Genomic DNA, 24,529 nt, shown 5'->3' with positions numbered 1-24,529 from the left:
AAAGACTGACCAACTTTTTGTAGCCTATGCAACAGGAAGGGAAGGAAAAGCTATTTCCAAACAGACAATCTCCAAATGGATAGGAAATTGCATACGATACTGTTACTCCTTCCATGGAAAACCAATTCCACAGAACATAAGACCTCATTCTACAAGGGCAACAGCCACTACCACAGCCTTCTTACGAGGAGTGGCAACCAAAGACATTATTGAGGCGGCTACTTGGACCTCCGTGCATACATTTGCCAAGCATTATAATTTGCCTCTATATTCCAGATCCCGAGCAGGGTTTGCCACTGCTGTACTGCAAGGGATCCTAAACACACCATAATCTACTTTTATCCTCCTCCCTAGTTGGCTATGGTATTCTACCCACTTGTTATGACTGCAGATGCATCCATGAAGGACATAGTACAGTTTTGTACCTACCATAAATGTAGATGTCCGAACTGGATAGCATCTGCAGTCAGGATTACCCTCCCTCCTTCCCTCTGTGGTACTCCTAGGGTGTTTACCCTCCTAATAGCTAGCTGTTGGGGGGGAGTCTTTTATGGTGTATTTGTTTGTATATATGTACATATATGCTTATTGCTGTGTTTACCTCTATCTATTTGGAAACATTGGCATCTATCCAAATTTTTAGCCTGCAAGAGGGCTACTGGCATCTGGGGCAAGAAACACTGAGGAAAATGGCATCGGCTGATGCTTTTATACCCGAAGACCAACAGAGATGACGTCGGGTGGAGTGCGACATCAGCCGAAGCCGGACCCGGACTTTGGAATCCGGCCGACTGCAGGGCTGCCTGACGACAGGACAACCCACTTGTTATGACTGCAGATGCTATCCAGTTCGGACATCTACATTTATGGTAGGTACAAAACTGTACTATATAGCAGGCCCCATGATGGCCACTTTAGTTTTGTATTATTTCTTAACTTCTAATGTATTAGTAGAGTACATGTTTAAGATACAAGTGTTTCTGGGTGGATTTTTTCTTTAGGGACTACAAATCGACTTCACAGAAGGCTGCTATGTTAGCTAATCTATTTTCAAAAAGAATTATATGTACAGTGAGCCTTTAGTTAGCACAAATCAGATTTGATAATAGAAAAAAATGGAAAAAAAATTGATTCAGCTTAAATAAAATAAAATTGCAGAGGCTGTCAAATCACAGCTTCACAGCATTGTTACTGTACAACATTAAAGAAAACATTAATTTGTGTATAAGAGAACAAAAACTACACTGAGGGAAAAACACAACTGTAGCAGTATGGCAGCTCTCATGACAGCCACTACAGGGTAAAATTAGAATTGCTGTCAGGTCTTGGGTATTCATGTATTAGTACAGCATACATCAAGATGTGATAAAAATCTTCTAACCTCTTCCATTCATTTCCATTCTTTCACCCCTCGATCTCTACCTCTTCATGGAAAATATTTTTTTTAATCAGTTAAGCGTTTGTTACCATTATGATCTGGTACAAACGCCCTAGCAATTCACCGCAAATAAATGGGGAAGGAGGGCCAGTAACATATTATTTTTCTTAGCTAAAGATATCTGCAAATAATATCTGCAGAAATGAAATTAAAAAGCACTTTATTTTTGGGGACATAACATGCTGGATCCACCCCTCTCCCTCACACGCCGAGATCATAAGAGGACCCTAAAGCATTTGAGTTTCCTGCTTGGACTTTTCCATTAGCAGAGAAATTACACAGCTGAACTTAATTTCACCATAACAACGAAAACCAGCAAGCATATATTCCCCAAAAGGAACGGGTATTTCAGTTTGATAAACCACACCACAGCCTGTCTACAGGTCTTTCAGTATTTCTCTATACAAATGAGCAACATTCAGCAGGTATTGAACATTCTTCTATAACGTTATAGTCCTTTATAACTAAGGCACTGATATTCCACCCACAGATTCTACAACTTCCTAATTCATAAGCAAAATTTCTAGAACACATATGGCTGCTCCTTCCTACTGCAACAAAGTCTGCAATGAAGTATCTGTCATTCTTTTCTAACATCAGTCTTTGCCAGTAATTAGCCGGAAAAACACAACTTTATGAGAAACGGATAAAAAATGACAGTGTATGAAAATCTGTACGGTTGCGAGGTATGTTTAGGAGTCCATATGTGCTACCTGTAAGAGTGCAAGAAAGCTGGACAAATTAGGGAAATTTTTTAAATATTACTCGTACAAACTTTGAAAGTTGATAAACAGGTTTTGCACTAGCCTAGCGGGGAATTTCAGAAGGATATGAACTCTGCACATGAAATACCTGTCATTGCTTTCTGACTTCAGTCTGTGCCTCTAATTAGATGGAAAACCACAACTTTATGAAAAATGGACCAATAATGTGGACACACTGTGAAAATCTGAACACTTGCAAGGTATGTTTGAGACAGTGTATTTGATAATGGGCTCTTCTGGGCATGGTATGAGAAAAGCAAAGCTGTAAAATGAGACCATCTTACCTTATTCAGGAATTTGGCAAGATCGGAGATGAAAAGACTCTGGGCTGTTCAACAATAATACACAGATCTCTGGTGCAGATGTTTCATCTCAGAGCTGTGACTATGTCAAAACTCCCCTGATGTTCTTCGTGTTTCACTGTTGCAGTCATTACATTTGAGTAATCTACTGGCAGGTTGCCCTCAGTTGGCCTGATTAATAAAGTCTTGGGTCCTGCATCGGTTGCTGTCCCTTCCTCCATGATGTCAGGTCGTCAGGGGTATAAAACACGCAGCCAACACCATTACATCAGTCTTTCTTGCCATGCGGTGCCCGAAGCAGAAGCAGTTTGCAACTGCCGGTTGGCCGACTCCTGAAATTTTGTTTTCGAGTTTCAGAACCGAAATCTTCAACTTAAAGCTAAGTACCCCGTTGGAGAAACTTTTTCTTGCTCTTTACCGATGTCAGTAAAAGTTAATAACTGCATTACTTGTGGAAAGCAAATACCTCATAAAGATTTTTATTCATACTGTATTCCTTGCCTAGTCCCTGACCACGACGTAGTCGGTTTTGTGCTTTATTTAATCAATGCATTGTCTGTCGTCGGTACATTTTTGCCTCTAAATATTTCGGTTCTCAGTTTAATTATCCAGAAATGTCGTCGGTTAGTCATCCGACTACAGGGATTCCGAAAAAATGCAAAGATAAAGACAGAGACAGGCCATCGAGGTCCAAAACTGCCGATGACGCTTCTCCTAAGCCAGTCGCCAGTTCGCCGGTACTCAGTGAGGTGCTTTCGCAGCCCCTGATACCCTCTACTTCTGATTCGCAGGCCTCTACTGAGACCCATTCGGAGTCTGGTATGCCACGAGATACTTCACCTATGGAACCCGCAAATGTCTCTACCTTGGACGGGTCCGGAGCCGCTGTGCAGGCACCGGCTTCTGAGGGTGTATTCAGAGCTTACAGACTTACATATTAAATCGATTACTAAGGCATAAATCTTGATCCATGTCTAAAAAAATGACGCCCAGACCACATGTTCAGGCTCCTATGCCTAAAAAACAAATGATAAAAATGGCTGAAGATCTAATTACTCTAATCAGGGGTAGTCAAACCCCCCCCCCCCCCCCAAGAGGCCCAGGGCTGAGCTTGATTATGAATCTTTTAATCAGGATTATTATGAAGATTCTGATGCAGATGATTACATTCCCTCTGCTTCCCCTCCTGAGGATTTTTCTTTTGGGGAAACTTTACATACTTTAAGGGAGCATTTCCACTGGGAAAGCCAGGAATTTTCTGATTCAGAAAAGAGGCGTAGGGATTTCCTTCTTCTACCTCAGCATAGGCCTTTGGCTATACCTCCTGTACTAGACATTGTTGATGATGTGTTCTTGGAATCCAGTTTGGCTTCTACTGCTAAAAATCCTACCCCTTCTGATAGAGACTCCAGGGCACTGGATAGATGGGGTAAAAAGGTTTATACTTCTGCAACCTTGGCAATCAGAGCTTTAAACTGCCAATTTCATATGTTAAAATATCAACAACATATTATTGGACTGCTTAAACAGAAAATGATGTTGATTCCTGACTGTGTGCAAAATAAAGATTTACAGGATTTTAATGCATTCTGCTGAACAAGTTGGAAAACATACTTTGCAATGTGGTTTTGATTCTTTAGAGGCCTCTTGCAGGGCTGCTGTTACTGGGTCTGTGCTTAGAAGACATGCTTGCCTTAAGGAGCAATCTTTGCCTGATCATGTTAAAGCTAAATTGTTTATTTATTTATTTATTTAAATTTGTTGACCGGGAGTGTCCGACTGGACGTGGGTCCATTTTCAGCGGAGGCCCGGGGAGAAAAGCTCCACAGTAAAATAAACAGACAGTAGTTACATTGGATTACATAGTGATTAACAATTTAACACAGAAATTACTTACAACATATTTACAGATGAAGAACATAGTACATCAGTAGACAACTAGAATCTTTATCTGTGAAGTACATAACAGGCATTAACAAATGTAACAATGAGAAGTTCCTTCTGTATAATAAGTACTAGGCTTATGAGTATCTGGGCTTGCTATCATCAAGGTAGTTAGTGGAGGTGAAAGAAAGGTAGTAGTTGGATGGGGTGGATGATATTAGAGTGGGAGTTGCAAGGGCATAGCCAGCATGTTTTTAGGTGCGCTTTTAATAAAGTTTTGAAGTTGGTGCATGATGGTACGGAGGTAATTGTGGGTGGGAGTGAGTTCCATAATTTGGCTATGGCGCAAGAGAATAGTGCTTCACCAGCAGAGTTATTGGCTTTAGTGATCTGCAAGTGATTTTTGTTGCTGGATCTTAGTGGTCTGGTGGTGCGATAGGGTTGGAGTAGATTCTGGAGGGATGGGACATTTAGTGGATGGTTTACTAGTTTGTGGGTGAGTGAGAGTTGATACCACTGAAGGAGGTGAGGGAGTTCAAGCCAGCCCAGTTCAGCAAGTGAGAGACAGTGGTGACTACGGTAGGATGCCCCTGTGGTGAATTTTGCGATTTTGTTGTAGCAGGTCTCTAGCTTGTTTAGATCACATTGCCTTAGGTTGGTATATACTGGAGAGGCATAAAGTAGGGTGGAGATAAGGTGGGAATTTGCTATTGAAATCTTTGCTGCTTTGGTGAGAAATTGTTTATTTCTGTATAATGCTCCTAGTTTTTTGTGGACTTTTTTTATGGTCACGGATATGTGGATGTCAAATTTTAGTTTGTCTATTTCCACTCCTAGCAATTTGGTGTGTTCAGTTGGATATATAGTGGTGTTGTCTTTTGCTGTGATGTTAAAGTGAGAGGAGTTTTGAGTATGTTTGGTGGGTTGGAAGATGAGTAGTTTAGTTTTGTTTGGGTTGAGTATTAATTGGGCATCGGATAACCATGTTTCAACAGAGGAAAAGGCTTCCTGTGTGACTTTTTGCAGTTTGGGTAGGGACTGGGCTGAGCAGATGATGGTAGAGTCATCTGCGTATTGGATGAGTGTGCCATGTTTGGTGGCAGAGGCTAGATTATTGGTGTAAACAGAGAAAAGTAGGGGTCCAAGGATGGATCCTTGGGGAACCCCTATGGAGACAGGTAGTTGGGGAGATATGTCATTCTGCTATACAACGGATTGTTGGCGGTCAGACAGGTAACTCTGAAACCAGTTGGTGACTGTGAGAAGGATAGGTTGAGGACAGAGATAAGTTGTTTGTGTGGGACCATGTCAAATGCTTTAGATAGGTCTAGGAAAGTAGCAGAGGAGAGATAGCCATTGTTTTTATGCTGAAGGATAGTGTTTGTAAAGGAGAGTAAGGCAGTGGTGGTGCTATGGTTTGGTCGGAAACCATGCTGAGTACTGGAAAGGAGGTTGTTAGTAAGGAGGTAGTGTGAGACCTGAGAGTGTATGCATCTCTCTAGTATTTTGGAGAGTGGAGAGAGAATAGCTATGGGGCGGTAATTGGTTAGTTCTGCAGAGGGTCCGCCTTTGTGGAGGGAATTATATGTGAGACTTTCCACAATGTGGGAACGTAACTTTCTGACAGAGATCGGTTAATCAAGATGGATACTGGGTAGGCCAGAGCATCAGCTGCGATTTGTAGGTATTCACTTGGGAGGTTGTCTGCTGCTAATTTGGTGGGTTTAAGTTTAGTTAAGAGTTTTTTATGTTGGAGGTAGGTACAGGAGAAAAAGAGAAGGCAATGGGGAGATTACTAGTTGAAGGTGTGGGTTGGAGGGGGATTGTGTTGTTTAGCTAGTGATAGTATGGTTTGGGTGAAGTGTGTGTTGAATGAGGTAGCAATATTTTCTGAGGAGTGAGGGATGTTAGGAGGAGGGGTACTGACTTTACCTGGGTGGAGGATGGAGTTTATGGAGGACCAGAATTGTTTGGGGCTGTGTTGTGAGGAGTCTAGGGCAGACTGGTAATATTGGAATTTGTCCCGTTTATTAGCTTTTGACTCTATTAAGTAGTTCTAGGAATTTCTGTCTAGCTGCAGGGGTTTTGGTTTTGCACCAGTGCTCCCAGGCTTTATCCCTGTTTTTCATTTCTGACTTAGTGGTTTTCTGTAGCCATGGGGAGGGTTGTGCTTTGGTTCTGGAAAATCTTATGGGGGCATGGTAATTAAGGATGTTCAGGAAGGTAGTATTAAAAGATTCAACTGCGTCATCTAGACTGAGGTACTTTAGAGCATGCCAGTTACATTCTTTGAGGGATGAGATGAATGTGAGTGGGTTAAAGTTTATTTTTTTACGTATTTGACGATAGACGACAGGTTTAGCTTGGTACAGGTATCTTTTTTTTGAGTAGGAATGTTGGGGAGTGATCACTGAGGCTATCTGACAAGCAGCCTGTTATATATGACTGGGGGTTCTTACTGACTAGTATCCAATCCAGGGTAGAGTGCTTGCTGGAGTTTTTATTTATCCTTGTTGGTGACTGGACTAGTTGGGTGAAGCCATGAAGGTGTACATGATGGGTTGGATTGTTGCCAGAACAGGATTGCCAGTCAATATTGAAATCACCTAAGATGATAGTTTCTTGGGGGAGATGGTGGGTAGACCAGCTGAGGAGGTTTTCTAGTGGAGGGATGTTTTGGCCAGGTGGGAAGTAGCATCCAATTATGTTGATGGTTTTGTTTCGGTTAATTCTGAGGTTGGTATATATTATTTCTTCATTGCCTATTTGTGGTGCTGATGATTTTAAGATCTAGATGTTTAGATGTTGTTTAAACATTATAGCTACACCACCTCCTTTTTTGTTTAGCCGGTCTACTCTTAGTATGCCGTAACCTGTAGGGAGTATTTGCTCACTGGTAATGTGAGGTTTTAGCCAGGTTTCTGTCAGGACGACTATATCTGGGGAGTATTAGTCTATGGTGGCATGGAGTTCATGGACTTTGTTGGATATACTTCTAATATTTAGTCTTAGTTGAAGGAAGTCACTTGGCTTTCTATTGGCTGTAATATGGGAGAAGTTGTGATTTCTAGTCTGATTATGAGGATTGGGGTTGGAGATGGTAGGGCCAGGGTTGGGGTGGATGTCTCCACTTAGGGCTAGTTTTGATATGCATGAGATTATTAGTTTTCTCAGTTTTTGAATGTGTTTGTTTATAAGGGAAATTTTATGATTGTTCTCTGTGGGTAATAGGGTAATAAATTCAAGATGCCAACTCTTCACCAGTTACTTCCTATGCTAGGCAATTGTTGGATGCTCCTTTAAATCAGGGCCGCCTGTTTGGCAATAAGTTTGAAGAAGTTCTTAAAAAGATGGAAGATGAAGCTAAATCTATGCAAACTGTTAATGATTTTTTACAAGTGCAACCTCCAAGATTTAGTAGGCACCTGCCTACTAAGAATTGGTCCTTTCCAGTCCCTTCCAGATCCTCTCAAGCCAAACCCAGACACAGCAAAACCCCCAGGTTTCAGTCCCAAGGGACTCTCAGAACTAAGCAGTGGGGGGCCTTCACTTCCAAATATGGAAATAACAAGACACCCCCTATGGTAAACAGTCTCAATGGCTTCCTTTTAAAATTCCCAGGCACTTATCTTTTAACCGCCCCTTTGGGGGGAAGGATTGCCCTTCATGCAAAGAACTGGGAACTCATAACCCAGGACAAATGGGTTTTAAATACAGTGTCCCAGGGATACAGATTTCATTTCCACACATTGCCAACACCAAACGGGTGGCCATACCTGCCCCCAAATCAGTGGGCAGAGGCTCAAAAACAAGTACTTTCCCTCTTAAGCATGGGGGCTATTCAACTGGTACCAGAAGAGGAAAAAGGGACAAGGTTTCTATTCCAGGTTTTTTCGGGTACCCAGAGAAGACAAATTATGGTGTCCAATCCTGGACCTGTCTACTCTAAACACCTTTCTGGAGATTCCAACATTCAAGATGCCAACTCTTCACCAGTTACTTCCTATGCTAGGCAAAGATGCCTGGTTGGCAACTCTAGATTTAAAAGAAGCATACCTGCACATCCCAATCAGGGAATCTTACAGAAGATATCTACCCTTCAAAGCAGGCTACTTGCATTATCAGTTCTTTGCACTGCCCTTTGGCTTGTCTACTGCGTCTAGGGTATTCACAAAGTGCCTGACTCCAGTTATTGCATTTTGCAAGCAAAGAAATATTCAAATATATCCATACCTGGACGATTGTCTAATTCAGGCAGAAAACCAGGACATACTTTTAAATCATCTGGCGTTTGTAAAAAGGGTGCTAACTTGTCTGGGGTACACCATAAATGAAATGAAATCACAACTGGTACCCTGTCAACAGATTACATTCCTGGGTGCAAGCTTGAATAAAACTGCCCAGATGGCGTTCCTTACGCCAGAAAAGCAAATTCATTTGGTAACTTACTTCAAACAAGTGGCCACAATAACTCTGCTATCTGCAAGAGAAATACTGCAAGCCTTGGGGTTCATGGCCTCCTGCATTCTTCTAATTCCATATGCAAGACTGCATATGAGTAAACTACAGTGGTATATTAAAAGTCTATAGAGTCAACATTGTCACAGCCTGGAAACAATGACTCCTATCATACCTTGCCTACGCCTGGAGTTCCTATGGTGGGCAGAGGCCTGCCACCAAAACAAGGGACTACCATTCACACTACCCCCTGCCACCCAAACCCTAACTACAGATGCATCAGGCTATGCATGGGGGCTCACCTGGCAGGGATGTGCATTCAGGGCAAATGGAACCCAAATCAAATGCACCTACATATAAATCAAAAAGAAATGTTAGCTGTACAGAATGCTCTGACAGCCTTCAAGGACTACATTCTTCCAGGGCAACTAATGGTAAAGACGGACAACACCACAGTTATGTGGTACATAAACAAGCAAGGGGGTACACATTCCTACCCCCTTTGCAGACTAACCATGGCATTGTGGAGCACAGCCTTGAGCTACCAAGTGCACCTACAAGCTCAATTCCTGCCAGGGAAATTGAATACACTGTCAGACGGACTAAGCAGAAATCTCATGGACCCACATGAGTGGAAACTGGAACCACAGATTTTCAACATGTTGACAAGTGAATGGGGGAGCCCAGACATAGATCTATTTGCCTCCCCCCAGAACTACCAGTTGGACAAGTTTTGCACAAGGACTCCCCACAAACAAGCCTGGAAAGTGGATGCTCTGTCCTTCAGCTGGAAAAACCTATTAGTCTGCGTCTTTCCTCCTCTGCCTCTACTCTCCAAAGTTCTATTAAAATTCAAACAGGACAAACCAAGGGTGATTTTGATTGCTCCAGACTGGCCGCGCCAACACTGGTACCTCCTCCTGTGCAGTGTATCGCAAATATCTCCATGGCACCTGCCTCAAACCCCTTCCCTGCTGTCTCAGCAGGAGAACCAAATTCTGCACCCTCATCTTCCAAGCAAACAAAAAGCGCTTCATTAAAACTTTGGTCTTGGATTTTGTTTCAACCTGGTGTTTTTTTCGTCAGTCATCGAACTGTTTAATTATCAGTATTCATAAGGGCTGTTGGACTACTCTTTACCTGATTCACTTTTTTATGTCCTAGAAGCTGCTACCTGGAGTTCTGTACATACTTTCACCAAGCATTATCATTTACCAATTTTCTCTAAATCCAGAGCTGGCTTTGCCACTGCTGTATTGCAGGGCCTTATAGCCGTCCCTAATGCTGTATAAACTCCTCCTCCCAACCATAGGTTCATAGGTTCATAGGTTCATACTAGGCTATCTGCCCAAGGGCATTTATAAGCCTAGCCCATAGTTATTTGGCTTTCGCCACCCCTTTAGTTTGAATAAAACTATGCCTATTATTTTGCTGTGCCTCTGTCAAGCAGTGACACTGAAGTAATCCCGGGGTTATATCTGCGATCCCCCATCCATTGGTCAAGATTCCTCTTGAACAAGGCCAGCGAGGTGCTCTGCCTCACATGTACCGGGATTTTGTTCCACAGCATAGGGAGTCTCTGGGTGATGAATCTGTCCCTCCAGCACGTTCTATTAATAACCGTGTCAAGGTTTAAGTCTCCCGCCCTTGTGGTTCTGAGGGATCTAGATTTTTTGAGGTGAAGCATATTCATCAAATCAGGGTTTGACATGGCCTTATATGTCAGGCACAGGTCACCTCTGAGCAAGCGGTATGAGACTGAATAGAGCTGGAGTTCTTTCAGTCGGGCAGCATAAGACATATTTTTGAGACCCTTTATCCTTTTGGTGAGGAGCCTTTGGGGCCTTTCCAGCTGCAGCAGGTGTCGGGTCAGATACATTCCGAATGGGGCATTGTACTCAATCATAGGTCTAATGAGTGATGAGTACATGGGGACGATGACCTCCCTTGATCTAGATGTGAATCCCTTCATGATCAGGTGGGCAATGTAGAAGGTTTTCCTAACTACTTTAGCAACATGAGTGTCAAACGAAAGACTACTGTCAACCTGGGTCCCCAGATCCCTGATGACTTCTTCTGTGCTCAGTGGATTGCCACCTATATGGTAGCTAGGGGTAACCTTGTTTTTCCCGAAGGGTATGACTATGCATTTCTTGGCATTTAACTTTAGGCCATGGCTCTGGCACCAGTTATCCATTTCTGTGAGGCCCTTCTGAAGGATATCTGTGTCAGATGTGTTTTCGACTATGGCGCCCAGTTTGCAGTCAACTGCAAACTTTGTCAGCCATAACCCTCCTGTGTTTGCTTGTACTTCAGAAAAGTAGATGCCGAACAAGAGTGGACCCAGGACTGAGCCCTGTGGGACACCACTTGTGACAGGCTTTGAGTCTGACATGGCTCCAGCAACTCTGACCCTGTGGGTTCTGTCACTTAGCCAGTTTGCAACCCATCTTGTGATGTATGGGTTTACATTCAAGCTGATGAGTTTTTCGATGATACCTGAGTGGGGTATTGTGTCGAAGGCCTTTGCCAGGTCAAGGTAGGCTGTATGGACTGCCTTTCCCTCATCAATGGCCTTGGTGACTGTCTCGAAAAAGTCAACCAAGTTTAAAAGGCATGATCTGCCTTTGACAAAGCCAAACTGGGTTGGATCCAAAGTCTGCAAGTTCCCTATGTCTTTATTTATGAGTTCCATTATGATCCTCTCCATGGCTTTGCAGATAAGGCTTGTCAAGCTAATGGGACGGTAATTTCCAGGGTCGGTGGAGGCACCGCCCTTGTGAAGTGGGACCACAGTCACCGTGCCACTCCTTGGGTACGTATCCTGAGGTGAGGCTAAGATTAAACAGCTGTCCTAACTGCAGGTTTAATTCCTCATTGAGTTCATGGAGCACACAGTCGGGGACACCATCCGGTCCCATGGATGCTGTGTTTTTTGCTTTGGAGAGAGCAGTTCTCACCTGGGCGTTGGAGATGTTTGGGGGGCTACAATCCTCTGGTATAGATATCTCTCCTTTTGGGGAGGGGGAAGTTTGCACTGAACCTGTCAGCCAGTATGTTGGCAATGTGTGTAGGTTCAGTAATCTTCACATCATTTTGAACTAATTCTGAGCATATCTGGGAGTTTCCTCCTAGGTTTCTAACATAGCTAAAGAAGGGCTTATGATTGTCTTTTGAGTCCTTGGCGATTTTTCTCTCAAAATTTGCCTTGGATGATTTTATGAGAGCTTATGATAGCTTTGGGAATCTACCCAAATGTAATGACTGCAACAGTGAAACACGAAGAACATAGTACAGTTGTGTACACTTACTATAAATGTAGATGTTCAAGTGTATTCACTGTTGCAGTCCTGGTTACCCTCCCTCCAGCCCCCTAGTTTTTTCTGGCTATACCTCTACTTTCCTTTACTATGCTTAAAAGCCTTTTTGGTGTATTTGCTTTTGGTTGGAGGTATACTTTTGTGTTTATTTGCTCCCCATTAGGGGGGCACCTGACATCTGGGGCAAGAAAAACTGATGTAATGGTGTCGGCTGCATGTTTTATAGCCGTGATGACCTGACATCATGGAAGAAGGGACAGCAACCGATGCAGGACCCAAGACTTTGTTAATCAGGCTGACTAAGGGCAACCTGCCAGAAGATTACCCAAATGTAAGGACTGCAACAGTGAATACACTCGGACATCTACATTTATGGTAAGTGTACACAACTGTACTTTTTGCAAACCAATCAGCAGGATAAATAGAGGGATCCAATAGTAAATTCCACAAAAGCCAGGAAAAGAAAGGGAATATCTACTGTCGGACCCTCTATTTATTTGGACAGAACAAAGTAATATCAGGTCAGGGGTGGAGGTGTTAAGCAAGTGGTGGCTTGGATTGCAAGACTCCCATTGGCTGATGAGTATAAAGTAGATGTGCTTTTGTCAAGGCAGTCTCAATTTCCATGTCCCAGTTAGTTGCATACTCTGCTCATGTTTAGGGTAGCCTGCTTCCAATATCTGTGTTCCAATCACTAATCTAATACAATCTGGTCTTGTCTGTACCATCCCTTCTTCTGTTTCTTACTGTAATACAAGTTTATGTCTGAGGAACACCCTCCCTTTCAACATTCCCATTTGTTAATGTACTGTGGCTGTGTGTAGGGTATTATCACCCCACCAATCCCTCAGTCCCTAGCTGCTGATACATACAGATACTTGAGTAGAGGAGATCATTTTCAGTACTACGCTGCATCATCCTTTTATGCTTTACCCTCCCATTGTATAACCAAAGAATTTCTGGATGAATGACTTATGTAGATTTATTATGCATTGATATGTAGTCTTCTGGGCCTGCATGGTGTGAATAAATAGTTTTAAGTGGTGTTCATGCCTATCACTGTTATACTTGGAGTAACCTGATAAGACAGTAGGATGAGGAGCAGACATTGGAAATGCCCAGTATAACTCTGTGATAGAAATGAAAAAAGACATAATGTTCTTTGCTGTGCAGGACTAGACTAGGTAGCAAGTAGGGTTCACAGCAGTTTGTTGTATGCTATAAGATTATGGACATCTTGGTCGAGTTGCACTTTTATAGCACTTTTATAGTTTTCAAGATTTTGGAGCTGGGGATGGCATAGAATTGCAGAAAGTACATAGCACTGGACTTTTTGGTGTAATAGGACATGCCCATTTACAGTTCACTGTGTTATGCAGCAGTGTGTAACTTAGGTAATGGTATTAAACAGAAGTTGCCATCTTACTGGATACTACATAGTACAGTAATGCGTAAGACTTTCATACTTCATTGCACCTAACAGTTGTATTGACTCCAATTGCAGTATGGAATATTGTTCATCCAAAATCAAATGTCTACATAGAAGTAATGTTTTAAAATAATGTAATCCTCAGTGTCCCCTGCTTAGATCTTTTTATTTGTCAAGATTTTGTTTGTCATCTCGCTGAAAAATGATCAACGCATGTACTTATCCTATGAAATCTTATTCACAGTACTTCCTCTATGACTAATTTAAACTCCAGTAATTCAGAAGCAAATCCTTGATCACAACAAATTAATTCTGTTTGTGCTCAATTAAAAAGAGTTCATAGGTTCCTTGCTAGTTGTTAGGCACACGGCCCAGGAGACTACCGAGGAGTCCAGATCACTGTGTAGTTAAGTAACATGCTCAGAATCGCACAGTAGACAATGAAAACTGATGGTGAAAGGACCTATGACTATAGGAAGCAGCTTTTTAGCAGCACATACCCTTAATCCTCTGTGCTAGCTTCCAGACTAAAAGAGTTTCTGTGGCGCTGTCCTTTCTAGTTTTCTGTTGTCTTTTCCAGACTGCACATTAGAGCACTAACAGTAGCTCGGCATTGAGGACTCAAAAGCCACCCACCCAGTAGGCATCTGAATTTGACCAGGGACCTCCCAATTTGCAGTCAGAGGATCTTCTGTTGAGCTACACCATCAGCATTGGCATACACAGAGGAAAAACCAGTGTGAACACAAGGAGGATATGCGGATTTGACAGAGAAGGCATTCCAGCTGGGAAATGAACCAAAGAACCTCTTGATATTAGGCAGCAGTGCTACTCATTGCATCACTGTGCCACCTGTGGGGAAAGATGAAACCAGTCTCTCACAAATGGGCTGTCTATTAATGCATACTTTGTAGTGAGATATGCTGTGGGGAATAATAATATTGGAAAATATGATCAAGAAATTAGAACCTAACCAATTTATGTTTGGTCAAAGGTGAAGAAGCCATTTACAGCACTGATTTGCATATCAAAAGCTTTGTCTAGTTTTATTAATTCCTTATGGCAATGTTTATATCTAACACGAAATTAAGGGAATATTTAATGTAAAATGAAGAATATTGGTCTTAGTGATAACTATTTATATATACAAAGGATTTTGTTTAGGGGGTTTGCTTATGGTGCCTGCATCAGACAGGAGAACATCATTGTAACACTTACAAACTCATCTTCATTTACGGCTTTATTGAAGCTACAGTAAAAGGAATACAGTTACCAAGAGAAGCCATCTAGGTGAAACAACAGTAGCATGACAAATTTGTATTGGCTGTTCCAGGTATAATAAAAATACAACTAATTAGCAAATGTCTACAGCATGCACAAAGTGTTAAGAAAGTTTAGCAGTTATTTCTGAACTCATTGTCTTATTTATTTGTTCATTCAGGAATCATTCTTGTGGCAATTAATCCCTATAAACAGCTGCCCATTTACGGAGATGCAATCATTCACGCATACAGTGGACAAAATATGGGTGATATGGACCCACACATATTTGCTGTGGCTGAAGAAGCTTATAAACAAATGGCAAGGTACTGTAGATGCTCTGCATGCAGTTTTAATATTGGTATTTACTTCTTGATCACTCAGACTGTTGCAGGGGCACATACATTTTTCTCCAGATGAGCAGAAATGACTTTTGAAAATACTGTGCACTATACTGAATCTGTGATTGCTAAGAGGTGCACCTTTAACAGAAAATATCTGAACATACATTATTAGTTCAGATACTTTCATGCCTCCTTCTTACAACAGAATAGTTAAAACTGTAAACAGTTAAAACAGCTGAGATTAAATGCACTTAAAAGTTTCATGCCCTTATATGGCTATTTTGTTGTACTGTCTTCATTTTCTTTAAAAATATATTGAAGTGTTTGCTACTCTGAATATTTTATTTTCTGTATTGTCAGTCATTTTTGATATAACCCATTAAACTGATGTCATTTTATGTGTTTATGCTGATTATGTTTGCACAATATAGTTATGAATTAATATTGTGTTTATCAGTATGTGCATCTCTTGCACTGTATTCTTGTATTTTTTTATTGCTCATTTATTATCAATTATAATAATAATATTATTATTATTTATTACATTACTTTAGAAAATAAAATAGTTTTTTAAAGCTTGGATGGATGTGATGTCATTTCCTGTATTCTAAGTTATTTAAGGAACTGGAAATCATTTAGGAATGTTTCTGAGGAAGTTCATGTATTAAATTGTGGATGAAAGGGCTAGATTTTGGCTTTCTGGCTTGTTTGTTTTTTTTCACTAGCAGATTTGCACTCTGAATATTTTATTTTCTTTATTGTCAGTCATTTTTGATATAACCCATTAAACTGATGTCATTTTCATTTGTTCCTCACTGACTGGGTTTGGATCCGAGGACTCGGGCACATTACTGTAGATTCTAGGATCTGACTGTCAAGCTCCACCTTTTACCCATAATGCCCCTGACCACTGAATTACCTCTGATCTCATTTGCCGCTCTATGATTCGTTTGGGATTGCGAACTCACAAGCTCATTTTGGGTATAGAGAGTTAAAAGTTTTATATATATTTTTCTTTCTTAATCTTTTATTTTAAATTATGTACTAGTATCTTCTAGTGCTATTAGCGATAGAAGGAACAAACTGGTGCTTAAGGACATTATTCCAGCTTCTGCTCCTTCTTCTGGTACAGCAACATCATAGGTTCATAGGTAGGTACTAGGCTATCTGCCCGAGGGCTTTTATAAACCTAGCCAGAGTGTGTCAGCTTTTGCCACCCCATTGATTAATTAACTGAGCCTCTGTCAAGAAGAGCCAATGAAGTGATCCCAGGGGTGTATTTTCTGTTACCCATCCACTCGTCAAGGTTTCTCTTGAAGAGTGTTAGTGAGGGGCTCTGCCTAATGTAGTTAGGAATTTTGTTCCAAAGTATGGGGAGTCTCTGTGACAGGAATCTATCCCTCCAGCATGTTCTATTTATTGTTGTGGTGAGGTATAGCTCACTAGAGCGAGTGGCTTGCATTGACTTGGATTTCTTTAGGTGGAGTATGTCCATCAATTCCGAGTTGGACATGGCTTTGTAAGTCAGGCAGAAATCACCTCTGAGTAAGCAATATGCAACTGAGTACAGCTTGAGTTTTTCCAGTCGGGCTGCATAGGACATATGTTTGTGGCCAGTAATCCTCTTGGTGAGGTACTTTGTGGTCTTTCCAGCTGTTGGAAGTGTCCTGTGAGGTACATCCCAAATGTGGCATTGTACTCTATGATGGGTCTGATGAGTGACGAGTAGAGGGGCACTATAACCTCTTTATTTCTAGATGCAAACCCTTTAGTAATTAGATGGGCTACATAGAAGGATTTCCTAACTACTTTGGCAATATGATTGTCAAAGGAGAGATTACTATCTACCTGGGTCCCCAGATCTCTTATTACCTCTTCTGTATTAAGGGGGCTGCCACGTATGTGGTAATTCATGGGTGGTTTGTTTTTCCCAAACAGGATGACTATGCATTTTTGGCATTTAGCTTGAGACCATGACTTTGACACCAGGTGTCCGTCTCAGTAAGGCCCTTTTGGAGAATGTCCGTGTGAGCTAGATAGTCAGTTATGGCTTCCAGTTTGCAGTCCTCGGCAAACTTGGTTAGCCATAGTCCTCCTGTGTTTGCCTATACTTCTGAGAAGTATATGCCGAAGAGTAGGGGTCCCAGGACCGAGCCTTGTGGGACACCACTTGTGACTGGTTTAGAGTCGGACCTGGAGCCCGCTATTCTTATCGTGTGAGTTCTGTCTGTAAGCCACTTGGCAACCCATCTCGTGACGTAGGGGTTTATGTTCAGGCTAGTGAGTTTTTCTACAATTCCCTAGTGGGGAATGGCATCAAAAGCCTTGGCGAGGTCAAGGTAGGCTGTGTGAACTACCTTCCCCTCATCTGTGGCCTTGATGACTGTCTCAAAGAAGTCAATCAGTAGGCATGATCTGCCCTTAAGAAAGCCGACCCGGGTCGGGTCAAGTGCTTGCAGGTTCCCAATGTCTTTGTTAATGAGTTCCATGATGATGCGCTCCATAGCCTTGCAGACCAGGCTAGTCAGGCTTATGAGGCAATAGTTACCAGGGTCAGTTGTGGCCCCTCCTTTGTGGAGCGGAATAACCATTGCTGTGCACCATTCTGTGGGCACGTAGCCTGTGGAGAGGCTGAGGTTGAACAGTGTGTTTAGCTGGGGGATTAGTTCATTCTGTAGATGTGCAAGACGCAGCCTGGGACACCATCTGGCCCCATTGATGCTATTCTTTTGGCTTTTGAAAGGGCTGTTTTCATCTGTGCTTCTGTGATTTCCGGGACACTACACTTTTCCGGTATTGTTGTGGGCCCTTTTGGGGGCGAGAGGGGAGTGAAGTTTGCACTGAATCTATCTGCCAGGATGTTGGCAATATCAGTGGGTTCAGTATATTTTGTGCTATTTTGCACTAGCTCAGAGCATATCTGTGAGTTGCCACTTAGATTCTTGACATAGCTAAAGAAGGCTTTGTGGTTATCTTTCTAATCCTTGGCTGTTTTTCTTTCGAAGTTAGCCTTGGAGGATTTTATGAAGGACCTTAGTTTCTTACTGATACTGATCAGGGATGTCTTTCCTTCTTGGGATTTGCTTTTTTTCTGAACTAGTTTCCTCCTTCTGCTGTATAGCCTGTTTATGGCAGGGGTCCACCAGACTGGTTTCCTTCTCTTAGGGGAGTGAGTCTTGGTTTTGCTAGGGATGGCACGATCCATGTATCCTTGTAGGTGCTCATAGAGTGCATTTGTAAAGGTTCCTGAATCTTGGACACTGTTATCCTTTAGTGTGGGGGCTGTGAAACTTACCACCTCTGTCTTAAGTAAGGTGAAGTTTGCTATAGAAAAGTTTTCACTGTGGTTTCCTTGGTTTGAGGTGGTGGTGTGGTGTGGCCATCCAGAGTGATTAGTTTATGGTCTGATCTAACCAGTGACGGGTTGACCTCTGGTGTGGAACACCTGTCGCCCATGTTGGTGATGACCAGGTCCAATATGTTTTCACCTCTGGTAGGGGAGTTTACCAGCTGATCTAGGGCATTTGAGTTGATAGATTACAGGAAGCGCTGGACCTGGGAGTTTGTACTTGAGTAGTTTTCCCAGATAACGGTAGGGTAATTGAAATCGCCCAATATCAGGGTGTTCGATAGAACCTTCATGTTTTACAGTGTCTCCAGAAAGGCAGAGTGGTGGTCCTGGGTCATGGAGAGTGACCTGTAGCAGGCTACAATTTGCATTGTAGATTTGCCTGATGTTAGCTGCACATGGATGATCTCGAAGGTATCATGCTGCGCCACTAACCTGGAGGTGTAGGTATCCGTGATGAATATGGATACACCCCCTCTGTTTGTGTTTTGGTCCGTGTTCTGTGGCTGAAATGTGTGGTATGAGTTGTAGCCCGGTAGTGCTGGGGTGCTCTGTGGAGCCTTGAACCAGGTTTCAGTTACTGCACAGATGTTGACATTCTCCATATTGAGGAGTGCTTTGAGTGCATGCATTTTGAGATTTAAACTCCTGGCGTTGAGTAGCATAACCCTCATTTTTTTATTTGTGCTGTTTATGGAGGTGGGTTTGACTTTTGAGCCTTGCCTAAAAAAGGCAATATGGGGGCAGCAAGAGCCTTGGCCAGTATTCGAAAGCCTAGGGGTGACAGGTGCAAGCCATCTCTTGCGAAGCAACGAGGCTTGTCGAGCATGTCATGCCAGGCTGACAGACACTGGATCTCCTTTGAATGACACCAGAAGCTTAGCCAATTGTTGAAATTGGTCATTTTTTTTTTATACTGCGGTATCATTCTTGGTGGGGGCAGGATGCTACTCAGGGTCACGGTCATACCCGCCTGGGCTACATGATCAGAGAGATCTTCCATGTCTCTTTTCATGTAGTCCAGGGAGGGACGTCTCGGGTCATTCACACCAACATGAACAATGACACAGAGTCATATTTGTACTTGTTCTGGAGTGATCTGAGTGCTTGCGTTATGTGGCGGATTCTGGCTCCCAACAGGCAGCTAATAGTAACCTTCTCCTTGTCCAGCCTAGTGAGTGGGACATCAGTGTGCATGACTATAGAGTCACCTATTACTAGTGTGTTAGGTATGTTATTTCGCCTTAAGGGCTGTGATTGTGTGGCACACTGATTTTGTGTTTTATGTGTTGTCTGGTTTGTGACAGGAGGTGCAAGTTTTTTGGGTGTCTCCTTTGGAGGTCTGTGATGCTTTTGCAGGTTTTTATTTAGAGCCTCTGAGTATGATTTTGTGTATTTATGTGTATTTTTTGCCAGTGCTGGTTTAGTATGTCTGCGTGAGGCTGTGGAAGTGTGGTGCAAGTGTTAACCTTCTCCTCATGACTGCCTGTTCCAGTCTTGGGTGGAGAGAGCTTAGCCTCCAGTTTAGCTATATAATTGCATCCCTCACATATGTTAACGTTTTGTGGTAGGAGGAGAGGGTTGTCTGTAAACATGAGGCAGTTGTAACATAGCTTCAGGATACCCAGGTTCACCAGCTAGACTGGAGAGTATAGCTGAAATTGCCCTTTGGTCATGCCTGAATAGTAGGGTGAGCTGCTTAGTTCCTTGGTTGGTGAGGGGTGAATAATGAGCCTTGCCTTGCTGGGTAATCAAGTGTTGGGGTATATTAGTGTTTGCTATTAGGTCTGAGCAAGTGCTAGACTGTAGGATGCTTTTTAAGTGCTTAGGTTGAGAGTTAGACTACTTTCAAGGGAAAAACTGAAGAGGAAACTTGGTGGAGCTGGGATAAATTTAGCCTTAGCTAACCAGCGCTGCCCTGACGTGCAAAACCATGAAAACACATTTTTTACAGCTGGGAAATGAAAGAGATAGAAATTGGCCCAAAATGATGGCCTATGAACTACTAACTTCTGGGCTGGAACCACTCCTCCAGGGACAGATGGCTGCTCAAAGCTCCCTCTCTCACAGGTGAACAGAGAAACCTCCCTCTATCCCAGTAAGCTATGGGTAACTCAGAAAATTCTAACACAGTCCTGAATTCAGCAGTAGCCTGAAAACTGGACTATACTAGCTTATAAAGGTGGGAAACAAGGACATTTTTTTTTGAAAAGATAAGGCAAAAACAATGCACTTAAAACAGTTTTAAATGACGACAAACAGTAAAAAATACACTTAAAACAGCTTTAGATGACTACAAGCAATCAGAAAAGGCTTTTAAACAAATTACCCAATTAACCAGTAAAAATAATCTCAAAACTGAGCCCTGTTCCTGTAGTTTTCAATCAGACAAGTTCTAACTGCATACTCCTGCCACTGGGGTGCAGGGAAACTTCTCCAAAAAAGAAGGCCTGGATTAGTGCTCAAGTTATACCAACAAAGCTAGATTCAGCAGGCCTGGCTCTAGTCTATGCTACAGCAAACAAGGCGCACCAGTTTCAGTAAGAAACAGTTCAAATATGCAGGCACTATAAGCCTTTAACCAGAAATTCCCAGCTCAGAAGGGTAGAGTCCAGCCTCTCCTCCCCCAAGAGTGGAGACCACAAACCTTCTTAATGTAAAATAACTGGCCTGAAGTCCAAGTGCTTAAACCAGAACTAATACACTTTTTGAATAACAGACACTGAGCCTTCAATCAGCAGTTCCCAACTTAGAAAGATGTAAGCTACCTGTCCTGCCACAACAGTGCAGACCACAAACCTTCTTAATGTAAAACAACTGGTCTGAAGCCCAGGGCTCAAACCCCCTCTCATAAGTCTAATGAGCCATAGGAGCATGAAAATGCTCCCCAGCAAGGTCTCCCAAGTCTGTTCCATCTTCAGAACTGCCAGTGAAAATTATTAAAAGTCTTGGATCCAGATCCCTCAGATCCAACATCTACAGCTTTGAAGTCTCCTCGGCTCCGAAGCCCTTGATTCTTCCCGGAGCCACTATCCCTGAGATTGAGGTCACCCTTTCTTCAGGAGACTCCCAAGAAATCATCTAAACCTCCTTCCACTTCCTCTTCTGTCAGGTCTTTCCAAAGTCTTTCTAAAGCAGAGGTGGATAGGATGATGAGAAAATTTCTCAGAACACTGATCTAGATGGGTTTATTGTTGGCTCCATCGTCCATCAGATCCATGAGCCTCAAACCATCCTCTCATACAATAATCACTCCTTCTCCATTCTAACCTTCTGTTGTATAGCCCTCAGATCTGAGATCTCCAAGAGTTAAACCATCGGATCTGAAGTTACCTCTTTCTTCGACTCATTCCCTGATCCATTCAGCTTTCACCCTCCCTGGAGCAGGATGTGTCTCAGAGCCAAATTGTCTGCATCGGATCTGAGAGAATGACTTGAATTCTGAGGATTACAGTGCTGTTGCTTCCCCTTGGGGCCTCAGCGCTAGACAACTCGGCTCCAACTCCTCCCTTGAAGTGGAAGGTCAGGGCAGACCATTATCTGATGCAAGAATTTTGGCTCTGGTTCAGTTGTCCTGTTCCTCTCCTGGTCCCTCTGCCTTCAAGGTGGTGTTGAGGGTCTTTTCTCATCCGAGAGCAGGTTTTACTCTTACATCTTTGGATCTAATTCCCATTCCTTCTTCAGGTCCTGTGTCTGCGTTTACTCATTCTATCCCTCAGGATCAGCCAGCTCATATAAGCTTCCAGGCACTTGCAATTAGAGAACTCCCTGCCACTTTGGATACCCTTGCAGAGCATCCCACTGAAGAGGTTCCCCAAAAGAGGTGGTCAAAAGGAGGCACTTGGATTCCCCACAGGAATCCCTCACAGAAGACACCAATTTCGATGAAGGGGAAGGGTCCCCTAGATGTCCACCTGAAGACATCTCCTTCGGAGACATTTTAGAAATCCTACACCAGAAAGATGGTTGGTCATCCCAAACCCCTTTGTGAGGAGGAATTGGTATTCCTTGAAGACTTCAGGTCTGGCCCAACTACATCCTGGGTTAGTCCTCTGCAGATGAGCTTATAGATCTTGTTTATCACCAGGTATGGAACGACCGGATGCTGTAGATCCGATCCCTAGATGCCCAGAAAAGATTTTGAGTGCTCCTACAGACAGACAATATTGTACTAAAGGGATTCCTTTGGACGCCATAGTTGTTGTGGCAGCCACCAGCAAGGAGCTAGTTTAGCAAAGCTTTACTGTTCATCCCCCTTAATAGAGAGTCTAGGGTATTGGACAGGTATGATAAGCAAGTTTATTCCTCAGTGACCGTTGCTTTATGGTCATTGAACTACTTGGCACACTTCTAGGTTACAGAGGAACTTAGTTAAGGAATTTTGTAATTCTTCTTCTGGGTCCATGTTGACAAATGAACAAAAATCTTTTTCTTCATGACTGACCACCCTACATTTGCATCCATGAGGCTAATCTCACATGCAGCTGAAGGTTCCTAATGCCGCCCATTCAGGCATAACCATTAGGAGACATGCTTGTATGTTGTTTGCGATTTTGCGGAGCCCTTTAAAGTGTCATTCATCAATGCAACTTTTGTTGATTCGTCTTTGGCCAAATGTTAAAGACACACTGTCCTGCAATAAGCAAGCTGTGGCAATCCATTTTTCTACCCCACAGAGACTTTTTTCTAGGAATCAGCATGAAGGTAAAAAGATGTGGCTCTGAAAATCTCAACGGCATTTTCAAGAATCATGCAGAGATTTTTCTCCCAGAGGCAGAGGAGGAAGTAATTATAATGGAAGACGCTACCCACCGGCAGCGGAGATTCACAGATGTTCATCGTGTTTCACTGTTGCAGTCATGACTGTAGGGTTCTCCCCTGCCGGCAGGCAGTCCTCGGTCGGCCAGAATCCCAAAGTCTGTGTCCGGCGTCGGCTGTTCAGCCATGCTCCCTGACATCAGAGCGCCAGGAGTACAAAGCTGACAGCCAACGCCATGTTCTCCAGTCTTTCTTGCCGTGCAGTGATAGCAGTTCGCAAGTGCTGGTCGGCTGACTTCTGACAATTTTTTCTGAACAAATTTCAGTCCGAAGACTTTCTTCTCCTACTCAAAGCTAAGTACCCCGTTGGGGAAACTTTTTTCTTGCTCCAATTCGATGTCAGAAAAAGTTAATAATTGTATTTCATGTGGGAAGCAAATACCTCATAAGGATTTTCATTCTTACTATATTCCTTGCTTAGGCCCTGACCACGACGTAGCTAGTTGTCGGTTTTGTGCTAGATTCAATCAACGTACAATTAAACGAAGGTACTATTTTGCATTTCATTACTTCGGTAGGCGTTTTAATTACAAAATGTCGTCGGATATGGTTCCGGCTACCGGAGTTCACAAACGACGCAAGGACAAAGACAGGCCTCCAAGGTCCAAATCAGATGATATCGTTCAAGCAGAGCCAGCTTCAGGTTCGGCCGTCGTCAGTGAGACGCCTTTGCAGCCCCTGTCTTCGGCCATTTTGGAACCGATGGCCGAATCGGACTCCCACGAGGAGCCAACTAGGCCTTTGAATATTTCTGTTGCAGGACCTTCGGACAATGCTCCTTCGGATGGGTCTGGAGCCGCTGTGCAGGTACCAGCTTCCAAAGGGGTTTTTAGATGTACTCAGCTTCTAATAAAGGCAAAGCCAAAGACAAAGGCAAAGATTCCTTCCAAATCAAAGGCTGCAACACAGGCCTCTTCTGATCCGGCTCCCAAGTCATAGAAACAGTTACTTAAGATGGCGGAGGACTTACTTACTATGATTAGGGGTTCACATTCCCCTCCAGATAAAAGGCCAAGGCAGGATGTTTATTATGACTCCTCTGATCAGGCTTCTGTTTCTTCAGTTTCTTCTTCTGACCAGGAATATTCTTTCCCTCCTTATGAGGATTCTGATGCTGAAGAATCCATTCCTTCAGCTTCTCCCCCTGAGGACTTCTCTTTTGG

At 42.9% G+C, this 24,529-nt stretch overlaps 1 protein-coding gene across 1 annotated transcript in view; it reads left to right on the top strand.

The window, feature by feature from the left end:
* LOC122807587 (unconventional myosin-Vc-like) overlaps positions 1-24,529 on the top strand; it is a 1,372,167-nt gene that overhangs the window by 540,928 nt on the left and 806,710 nt on the right. Inside the window, exon 4 of the mRNA XM_044078500.1 lies at positions 15,037-15,181. Within this exon, the coding sequence (XP_043934435.1) occupies positions 15,037-15,181 (145 nt within the window). The remainder of the gene's footprint in view (positions 1-15,036; positions 15,182-24,529) is intronic.

The sequence above is a fragment of the Protopterus annectens genome, chromosome 7.part1 (assembly GCF_019279795.1).
Source record: "Protopterus annectens isolate FY-2018-M chromosome 7.part1, PAN1.0, whole genome shotgun sequence".
NCBI classification, from domain to species: domain Eukaryota; kingdom Metazoa; phylum Chordata; order Ceratodontiformes; family Protopteridae; genus Protopterus; species Protopterus annectens.
The sequence above is the reverse complement of the archived record's forward strand: the minus strand, read 5'-3'. Positions and strand labels throughout refer to the sequence as shown.